At 42.0% G+C, this 11,385-nt stretch overlaps 1 protein-coding gene across 1 annotated transcript; it reads right to left on the bottom strand.

Annotated features, from left to right (window-relative positions):
• Positions 1–4,489: 4,489 nt before the first annotated feature.
• On the bottom strand, positions 4,490–11,209 carry lrrc58b (leucine rich repeat containing 58b). The gene is made up of 4 exons (XM_047601058.1): positions 10,376–11,209; positions 6,691–6,819; positions 6,256–6,533; positions 4,490–6,126 (listed from the first exon to the last, which is right to left on the bottom strand). The coding sequence occupies exons 1-4, from the start codon at positions 10,831–10,833 to the stop codon at positions 5,933–5,935; spliced, it is 1,059 nt and encodes a 352-aa protein (XP_047457014.1). The 5' UTR covers positions 10,834–11,209; the 3' UTR covers positions 4,490–5,932.
• Between the last annotated feature and the right edge of the window lie 176 nt (positions 11,210–11,385).

Here is an 11,385-nt window from a genome sequence, read left to right as displayed (position 1 = left end):
AATAAAGGCCTGAACAAGTCCCTGCTGATCTTTGTCGAGTGAAAATCTTCATTGGAAGCAAAATAAATGGAAAAGATTTCAAAACTGAACTAGTGAAATAATAGTTTTTTTATATATAGTTTGAAATGAATACATTCATTCATGTTTCAAGACCAAACACCCAATTGTGTCTGTTTCTAACCTACGATGTGTGTAGTGTGAGTGGTTCACTTCTATCATGTTGTAGGATGTTTTCATGCAGGGAAACTGTTGCCACACTCTGGTATTTAAGCTGATAATGTGCAGAATGAACAGCTGATTGTGAACGTAACTCAGGATTACGTCCAGAAGCACAATTAGGTGCAACAGCCAATACTGAACTTCTGAACTGTTACCAGATGAGAAATAAATATAGCACAACTCCTCGCTCTGAGTGTGCATAACCCATATTTATACCGATATTGTGAAATAACTCACTTTCTTTTCATATACTTGTATATATTTCCTTATACATTTATTGGACTCTAGACTCACCATGTGCAATCATTTCAAACTGTGCAATACCCCATATTTAATGTTACTATAGAGCAACAACTCGGAGCACATGTTCACTTACACTAGTACATATTTTTATATATATTTCTTATATATATATATTTTTTTTTTTACATTGGTGCATGTATTCTTACTATAATTGCCTACTCTGAACACTGGTGCACTTTGAGTAGGAGCTGCTGTAACGAAAAGTAATTTCCCCCTGGGATCAATGAAGTAATTCTGATTCTGAATATGTGACAACAGTCTATTTAAAATGTACCATTTTGACCATTTTGTGGGTTAGGATCACATGACTTGACATTTGTACGCTTGTACACAGTTGAAGGAGTGAAACCCTGTCGCCATATCTGTTACACCTAAAGCGTGGCGGTCCCTCTCAGGTTTCCTTCAAGATCAGGTTCGGACAGACTGCAGCGGCAGCAGGTCGGCTGCACCTACGCTCACGTTACCGGCGCTGTGAATATTTCATCTTGCAACACAATGCTGTTGCTCAAAAAGCAGGAGTCAGAGAGGAGAAGTTGAATGGATGGACTGGATGAAACGGGACACGTGTCGTTCTACTGAAGTTACCGCCGACCGATTCTAACATTAAATTGTTCCAATTACAAGATATAGGTGTCCCTAACGTTGTGCCCCCCAATCGTTGTGCACATGTAGCAGCTGGAAGCTCACCAAACTAAACAAATAACAGGCGAAGCTTTTGGGCTCATGACAAGCCATTTCCTGTTGAACCACTCCTGACAGGGCGCACCACTGCTTCCTGACATGGAAGCATCTGCAGTTGTGAATCAACATCTGACCACAGTGAGCCCTGCCATTCTCTAGTGACTGCATGGCTGGAAAGGGATTGTGTGGAGTTGCATGAGGCATCATCTTGCCAGGGCATGGACGCTCCCCCTTGACATGCCCAGGTTTGCCCACTAACGTACCCAGAGACAAATCCTTCCCTGGAACGCTGCAGTGTTGTTACGGACCTGGATTAGCTGCGCTGGCTGAAAAGCTCCCAAGCAGGTTCCAGTCATGGTTCTTCTAATGCAAGCAATTAAAGGTACGGGCAGGGCCTCGGCCCACTCACTCTATTTTCACAGATGATTTTCCACACCGACTGACGCAATAAGATAATATAAACAAGTGAAAGAGATTAAACGGTAGGTTAAACAGGTGGCTCATATCCAGGTCATGATACGTTTCAAAACTCGGTTTTGGTCTCCACCAGCCTCAAATCTCCCTTAAGCCACATTGTTTATGAGTTAATTGATAACTTTTATCTGATTGCATCTCATCTGATGTTGGAACATGTCTGATCATGACTGAAGATTATAAGTGTCTTTATTTGGATCAGTTCAAGACAAAGGTCTTCAACAGGGGGGTCCGCGACCCCTAGGGGGTCCGCCGAGGTGCTCCAGTGGGGTCACGACACCTTTGGTTGATTAGACATTTATATCTATATCTATATCTATACATATATATATATATTTTATTTATTTTTTTTCTTGTAATTTCCCCCCACAAATACATTTCTTTAAATACACATTAACATGAATCTAACATATTTTAGTAAAGGAATAAAGGATAGTTTAATATGGAATCCAAAATGATAATAATAATGTATATTTATGAATAGCACTTTAAGCCCCTACTTAATTTCTCCATCAGTTTGGGGTCCTTGGCCTGAAAAACCTTGAAGACCCCTGGTCTAAGACATAGGTCTTCAACAGGGGATCTGCAAAAAATCTTTAGTTGATTGGACATTTTTGTATATATATATTTTTTTATTATTATTATTTTCTCCAAAAAAAAATTCCAGCATTGCCTCCCTACTGTTGCACATGTTTGAAATAAAAAAATATATATATATGTGGACCTGTGTATCACTTGAATAGCTTAATTTTGAATGCAGAATGATAATAACAATAATGTATATTTATTATTGGCACTGGCCTGAGAACGTCCTCATTAGGAACTAGAACGGGACACAAGGGAGGGGGACCTCTTGTGTACCAACATCTTAGCCTGTTTCCACTGTGATCCACCTTCGTCTAGGTGGATGAAAATGAATAGAATAATGAATGGATTGAAGAGCATTGAAACAACTCTCTGACGTAACACTTTTTTTTTTTTAACTCAAGCTAGACTTACTGGCATCTCCACATAACTTTAAACGCCACAGGCAAAACCTCAAGAGCCACTTACTATCCTTTACAAGAGATTTTCACAATGGTAGGACTAAGTAAATTGTGACCTTACTTGCTTCTTGGCGCTTCCACAGCTTTCAGCTGAATCTGATAAACTTCTGCAGTGGATAGATTTGCTGTGTCATTGTGATGCTATCAATAAAAGTCAATTGTAATCAATAAAACAATAAATTTAAACATGTTGCTCAGTTCATGTAGTCACACCTGGATTGTTGTAATATTTTAAATTTAAAAAAGTGCAGAGGGAACTTTTGTTTTTTGTTACATGTGCTACAAAGAGTCTGCTGAGATGAATGAATAGAGGAATGACGATGAGTCAAATGACAGCGTATAGAGTACAGATGAAAAGAAAGAGGCAAAAGGAGGAAGTTATTAACTGTCAACTTATTCTTTCCACCCCTATTCCACCTCCCCTCCGGTCTGGGCTGCAGCCAGGCTTTCTCTTTGTGGCATTAGGAGCGTAACTTTAAAGACTTTGATTGTTGTCGAGACGCCTACAGTGCGTGGCTGCAGTGTGCCAAGTCTCGGCTTAGTGTAAATTTAAAAGTAGTCATGTGGGAGCCGCATTCACTGGTTATATTGTGAGCTGATATGGGCTGGTATGTCTCTGGCTGATAAGAGGATTAGAGTGTCAAACACCTTCCCATGTCAAAGCACTTTGCTCTTTGATCCGCTGATCACCTGCAACACTGTACAGCGCTGTGGACGTCGGGGTCGAGAAAAATGTAGGTGTTTTTTCTCCCAAACGAACGACCGCACGCGGGAGAGACGTGACAGACATTTACCAATGCGGAGATGTAAATGACACCTTCTTGGGCACCTGTCCCACTTCGGTAGCGATTTCCAGGTTCCAATGCCCATATTCAGTTTTATTTCCTATGACTCATTTTACCCACAACAGGAGCTCAATTATTTCCTGGGTGTTGGTGACAGTACTCTCCTCGTCCACCAGTCACCACCCACCACAGCTCATTATGACTTCCAACTCAGGTTGCATTTGTGACAGAATCCCCGTGTTTAGTGCGCAAAGTGTGCCAACCGTGTGCACATGTGCACACACACACAAACCGTGGATGTAACATAACTCCACACAATGCGCTGGAGTGTTTCCTAGGCGCCTGCTGCTGGCGCACGGCCTCAGTGTTTAAGAACGGAGAGCAAAGAAATAAGGGAATCGTGCAGAAACACAGGAACCCAGCTAGGACTTGGACAAAGACCATTCAAAATAAACTAAGTATGTGAAAAATCGAAGCATCGGCCGCGCCAAGCCGGGCTGAAAGAAACAGAGAGGTGTAAGGCAACCGAGAGAGACGCCGAGATAGGAACAGAAACTGTGAAAGAGGACGAGAGAAAAGGAAACAAACTAGCTGGCGTACCTCTTGGCAGGTAGTGTTAAGGGATTAGCAGATTGGGCAGAATGGGCTCGTCCTGGCATCTTTTAGTTCAGGGTCACAGGAAAAAAAGAAAAAAAAAAAACGTCTGTCAGCATTCAGACTGGAGAATTAAGTAACCTTCAAATGCAAATGAAACCCGTTCAAGCGACAAAATTGCTCGGTTCATGTAAACAAACACAAAAGACACTTCAAAATCTCCAATACTTCTTTTGACTAACAGAAAAAAACAGACAGGTTGCATTTTAGCAGCTGGTCTAACAAATAAATAAAAATGAAAACATTCTTTCCACTCTCCGAGCTCTTGATGTAGACGTCGCTCAATCACATTTGCTTTAACTGGATCATTAAAGGACACAAACACAATTTAAAGATATAACAATCAGTCTTTATTATTGTTATTATATGCTGTACAGTCTACCCACACTATGTGAATGGGATGTAAGTACATAAATTTAAAATATCTTAATATGTTCTCTGCTTAAGTGCCATCTATTCTGCAGGTTTGTTTTTTTGTTTTTTATAAATGTGTTTGAAAAAAGTATAAAAGCAAGTTCATTTCTGTTAGAAAATGTTACATTTGTCTGTTTCGTGAGAATAAAAATCTGTTAAAATAGATGCTAAATTGAATTTTAAAATTTGTCACATTTCAGGGTGCATTCATAACTCTTTATTCAAACATACTTGTATTACTCTGTTAAAAGTCACCGTTAGTAAGGCACTTAGCAATAGTGTAAATGCTAGTGTAACATAAAGCAACGTTCCTCTGTTTTCTAAACATTAGGGTCTAATGTGAAGCCGAGGGGGGGATTTCTCCTCCTCGCTAATGGACTCAAATTGTCTGTGATGCTAAAGGATCGCCCAGTTTTCCACACGAGGAGAAAGCTGAGATGTAACCTGAAACGCAAGCATCATCCTCCCGTTGTTAAGGATCTGGTCTCAAAAAAAAAAAATTGTTCACGTAGCATCTGGATGTTTGTGCCCAGACAAACCTGACAGCTCTGAACATAAACACGACGGCCGCTGCTGCGCCGCGCTGAATAGCTATTGTTTCAGAGCTAACCAAGTGAACGGTTTCCCCTGGTCCAACCCACATCCACTTCCTGTGAGTGACTACGCCTGGACAAGCGTTCTTCCACATACACGGCCCTTATTCTCAGTTCTTTTGCCGTCACGGCAACATTTCTTTCAAGGGTGGTGTGCGATGACAAAAACACTGATAAAAGATTGCCACCTTACTTTTGTAATGTGTGGGACACATCAGTTACACTATTGAGTGTAAATAAAAAAAAAAGGCAATTTCACGCGTCAGTTTAAAAACTACTTTCACAGTTCCTGCTCTCATACTTTAAACAATCCACCAGACTTCTTTTTTTTTCTTAGCATAACAGCTTTGATGCATATTTTGTCAGAGCCATTTGGATGACTGTGTGTTTCCAGCAGCTGGAGAAAAGCAAAACCGTTCACATCCAAACTGAAAATGCAGAATCACATGCTGTAGCTATTAAAAGCAGAAAGCGTCTTTATACAGACTGGGTGTGCAGCCCTGAATATAAAGGGTCGGTGTCGCTCTGTCTGTCAGTCTTTGCGGTCCAAACTGGGGTTTTACTGCCCTCCTGTGCTTGAAGGTGAGATGAGCAGGGTTATGAGTCAAAAGGTGACATGAAATGTGAACCTTTCTCGCGTAGAACAATCCACTAAACGGATTTAACATATTTTAAAGACCAAAGCAGTCTGTCACTCATTTTCCGGAGGAACGTCTTCTCTTTTGAACAATGGGCAGAGGATCGGTGGCTCCTCTGAGTCGTGCTATCCCAGAAGCACCCTCTGGAGGCGGTCGGCCGGCACGCTGTTCTCGTCCTCGGACTCGGCGTCGCTCTGGGGGTTGGAGCTGCAGGGGGAGGTGCACTCGGGGGAGCACAGGTAGTGCATCAGAGGCAGTCGATACTTTCCACAGAAGTCCACGAATTTGATCTGGCGCACGCACGAATCAAAGTACACGCCTGGAGAAAGTCAAGAGGGAAAATTATTCAGTACAGACAAATATATCCACCAAGGCAGCATATATTTTACAAATTCAACCACCGTCATAAACGCAGGCCCCGAATACTGACAGCGAAAAGAAATCTCACCGGCACACTTGGGGTTGGGACACTTGCTGGCCAGATCCAGATATCGTAGCAGGTTGGCGGGAAGGTCAGAGGGGTAATAAGGAATGTTTCTGCTCTTAACGGTACGACCCGCCAGCTCCAGCAGCGACGGGGGGTCGTACGTCATCTCCTTGACAAAGCGCACCACCAGCGGGTTGCCTCGAAGGCTGAGCTCCTGCAGGTGAACCAGGCTGAGGATCTCTCTGGGGAGGTAAGTGAGCAAGTTGTTGTGGAGACTTAAAGATCGTAGCGAGTGGAGCCTAGAAAAAAGAAAAAAAAGACACAGAGGCAACTCAGAATGTTTTCACCTTGAAAATCAAGACTATGAGAGTATGAGCTTATCAGGTCAATGCAAGGTAATCCAGCTTTGATGTCATCTTTGAGGATAGTGTGAAGGATTCGGGGCGCCGTTATTACCTGGTGAGCTGTGGTGGCACACTTTGGATGCGGTTGTCACATAGGACCAGGTAGCTGAGGTAGGGTAGGTTCGCTATTTCAGGAGGAATGGCTTCGATGAGGTTCCCACCCAGGTACAACAACTCCAAGCTGACGGTGGGGACAAGACGGCACAAGAATCAGGTCTGAATCAAGATACTACTTTTTCCTTTCACACATGGACTATCTAAACTGTTCTTTTTATGGCAGTATGTAGACACATTTTCCATTATGAAAATATTTTAATATGTCTGACATCTTGTTGAATCTTTACCTAAACACCTGTGACCAAGCAAAGATTGTTTTAGATTCAGATCCAACAATTCCAGTGCATACTTGATACAGCTGTGATCATGTTTTAATGCTAAACATCCTGTAAAGTTAAATTATTTTAGCCAACAAAGCTTAGTGACACCAAATTAAAAAGGTAAAGCATGCCACAGGGGGCGCTAAAGAGGCACATTGTTACGCTGAAGAGTTTATTTAAACTGAGTCTCGTTTTATAAAATATAAAAAAGGCAAAAAGGACACCAGTGATTTTGAACTAGATTATTTTACACGCCGACCCGAGCTCCACTGTATCCAGTTTTAGTAAAACCGGTCTGCACACGTCCGTGCTATTAAGGCAACAAATGACCCCGGTAGCTTAATGGCGGTGTGGAGCACACAGGGGCATAATTGGGAGTCAGAGACAGAGAGAGAGACACAGGGACAGAGCTACGGATGGCTGGTCAGCGAAAGTAAGCCGTCAGGCCATCTGCCTGCTGGAACTGATGACGCAGCGACCGCGAGACACGGAGCCATTATGCCGTCCTTGGTGACTGAGCTCCGAGCAAACCCCTCTGTGACAGCAGCTGAGACACTGAGGGTCTGCCAACTGCCCACACAGACACAAATCAGCCGACAGAGACGGATACAGGATAGTTACGGTCTGCTACGGGGACGATATGGAACACTTGTCAAAGCTAACAATAAATTTTTAGGGGGAAGTTTTATCCGAAAAATACAGGGTTGACATTTGTTCTCTAGACAGATAATATATAATGGAGATCTCGTCCACTTTTCTTGTTTTGGACTTCAAGTTATAAACAATCAAACTATCTACCTAAGTAGATGTTTTGGCCAAAAATAAAAGTAGTAAAAATACTGGTAAGAGCATTTGATTCCTAATGTCCCAGTAAGAGTCTATACCATGAAGAGGCCTGCGGAAACTTTGAAGGAGGTACATGATTAGATAACCGATGTGGGAACACGACAGTGCACACAGCAGTTGTTGCCTTTGTGCTTTAAAGTAGAATAGAAAAAAAAAAGCCTGCAAAGACTTGGCTCTTAATTAAAAAAGCAGTGGTGTATTCTTAAGTTTAATTAGTTGTTTTTTGTGTTAAACCATTTTATTTTAAGTAAATTCTACAGTTTTCTCGTGGCTGTACGGACTGTGGAAACAATTTTACTGTGATTGACAAATCATTTACAGTATCTATCCATCTATATTCCATTTTGCCTGAACCATAACAATGCAAAATAAAACAAAATACCCCCTGAATAATCCACAGTGCATCATTTAGAGGTGTTTCAGATATTATCATCACATCTGAATTTGTGGGTAGCCAACATGTAGTTTTATCCACCACTGTAGCCTCATAATGGAACATTTTCAACAACACTTTAAATTCTATGTAAATAAAGTCTTAGGAAGCCAGCCCAGCAGCACAGTTTTCTTTAACTGTTTAAGCTACTTAAGCTGCACAAGCCAAATGTTTCACAATGAAGCCTTGTCTGCTTGATAAACACCTTTCACCAGCTGCCCAGTCGTCCAAACCTCACTCTATTTAGGGAACTTGTGGAAAATGTTGTTGGCGTCTGTGCCATGTAACAGTTGACCAACTTTGCAAAGAGCAACGGGGGCATAGTCCAGTGTCTCACACAGATCTGTCTATGAATCTCAAAACTCATGTTGACATTTATTAATTTTATTTAATGATTGGCTACATGGAATAAGAAATTAAGAGGTAGTTTAAGAGGCAGGTATCCTCTACCTCTTCACACTTCACTATCTAGTGTATATGATAAAATGGTTGGGAAGGTCTGATCTTTGCCCTCACGCTGGGTCACCGTGACAAGTCGCAGATAGTGTCCTCCTTTTTCTGCTTCTCCTCTATAGTCCACTCAGCCTATAAAAGTCTGTTTTGAAGTTTGCACCCAGTGTTACTTCGTCACGAGTAACGTTCTTTCTGTGTTTAATTAACACTGTGAGTGTGTAACTGTCTGTGATCTGGTGTTAATATAATGTTACGGAGTTAAGGAATATATATTACTACGAAAATAAATCTGTTTCAAATGTACACTGCTGATGTCCTGACACTACTGAATGTCTTTGCATAGCTCTGACACCAATCCCGGATAGTTACTAGAACAACTTGTGCACACAGTAATTGTGCACACACCATGACTCATGATAATAACACAATAAACTTACCGGAAATTGACACATGATGCAAGTGGATAGATGCTGAAAGCATTAGACTACTAGGTGTAAACAAAAGAAGTGTCGGTGAAAAGCTTCTGATGCTTCTAGGTGCTGGACAAAGGGAAGATGCCGAGGCCAGACACAAAGGTCAAGTCACCTTACTGCTCATGTACGAGTTTTTATTTGTAAAAACTCATCATAGGCTATGTCAACAACAACAAATCGGGGGTTTTCCAGAGGTACAAAGTATACATCTCATCTGCTGGTTTCCCAGCCTTATGTTGAGAGATAAAAAAAAAAAAAAAGCTTGCACAACATTACAAAAACATGTTCCAAGATCACAGGAGTGAAGTTTAGGGACATGGCCAGCTTTTGTAATAAACGCTCAGGAAAGCAAACAAATTTTGTCTTCTCCTGTGACTGCCAGTTAACTTTCTCTGTTGCCCTCTGGTCATTGGTATGCTCTACCTTTTAAAACCTTTTATTCTCTGTGCTATTTGTCTCTTAAATTCTATATAATCTTTTTTTTATCCGGGCGCTTTTAAGTTATTTTAGTACAGTTTTATCTATTTATTAACCAGTGATTCCACTGTGTTCCTTGGCATTTTACTTGCTCCATTCTGCTTTTTTTTCTGTTCTTTTTTTAAATTCTGCTTTAACTGTTCTTATCGTATGTGTATTGTGTAACAGTATGCAAGCCAAATCCAAACCAATTGCCCCTGGTGGGATTAATAAAGGTGCCTGAATCTGAATGAATCCTACGCATGGTCAACAGTGTTTGCGTAATTACTCTTTTGACCAGAAGGGGGAGAAAACAGTCCCAGGATGCAGCTTTAATGTGATCAAGGTAGTGTCAATATTATTAATGTGCAGCTTATTTTTTGTCTCTTAATTAGCTGTTAGGAACCACTGGGTGGTAAAAGGTTCTCCCCGAGTTTCTGTGCTATTGACTGGTTTTAAAAAATAATTATCGGGACGATAAATGCTGCTCAAGCACTCAGTTTTACTGCCTTGCACAGAAAAGGAAAACTTTAACAATTTTTAAATTTTTTTCTTGTCTAATTGGTTTGGCTATGCAATTATGAAACATACTCATTCATAGTAACTCAGAATTCGTCTGAACTCGGAGGATGAAGTATCATTACTACAACCCATGAGTCCGGTGGTGATTAGTTTTGTTGCCCTGTGACGTTAACATACCAGGTGAGGTTTTCTATCTCCGCTGGGATACTTTTCAGTCTGTTCCCACCCAGTGAAAGCGACTGTAGACGCAGCAGTTTCGTGCACTGGAGCGGAATCTCCTCAAATCGGTTCCCGCTGAAGTTCAACACCTCCAGGGGCAGGGAACCAAAGTCCTTGGGCAGCGAGAACTCGTCCAGCCGGTTGTTCTTGGCGAGGAGAGTTTTCAGCTTGGTCAGCCTCGTAACGCCCTCGCAGATGGCCGACAGTCCGTTGTTGCTGATGTCCAAAAACTCGAGGTTGCAGAAAACGCCGAGCGACGAGGGCAGCGAGTGGAGTCGGTTGTAGTTCAGGTAGAGCTGCCTGGTGTCCCTCTTCCTCTCGTTGCTGACATTGTCAACGTTCAAAGTGTTCAAACTCAAGTGGGAAAAGTCGAGCACGCCTTCGCCGACCGCCGCTGCCCCTTCGTGGATCTCCATGTTGGCAGTTTTTTTTTTAGCGTGAAATTAAAACGCACTGTGCGAAAATCCCGGCCAGAAGTTTTTCCGCTGTTAAGTGCAAGCGCGTGTTAGCTCCAAGACTTATTGACGGCTTGCGGACATGTGTCTACATACCTGCCGGTAATATTTAACAGCATCTCTACTAAAAAGAAAGAAAAGAAAAGAAAAAGAAAAGTAGGTCTCTGGCTTGGTACTGACGACAGCCTACATTAAACTACACAGATTGCTGCAGCGTCCCTACAATGAAGCCGTTCTTAGAGTGAGATTTTCTGCTTCCGTGTTCACTGATTGGCTAATTCCGGACACAGGCTCCGCCCACCGCCACTCTGATTGGCTAATTCCCTACTCTGTCATACTACCAAAGCAATAACTAAAATAGTTGTAACCGATTTACTGCCGAGTTTATTGGCTTTTTTACAGCTTCGGGATTCCACGTTGTCATGTGCAAAAAGCTGCGACTGAAGTTTTTTTTTGAGTCTCGCAACCAAGGAGGGATGCTCGATGGCCCACCATGCCAGCTGCCCAGTTCTC

Source organism: Mugil cephalus, chromosome 12 (assembly GCF_022458985.1).
Source record: "Mugil cephalus isolate CIBA_MC_2020 chromosome 12, CIBA_Mcephalus_1.1, whole genome shotgun sequence".
NCBI lineage: Eukaryota > Metazoa > Chordata > Actinopteri > Mugiliformes > Mugilidae > Mugil > Mugil cephalus.
Note: the sequence above shows the minus strand (reverse complement) of the source record. Positions and strands in the feature narration are given on the sequence as shown.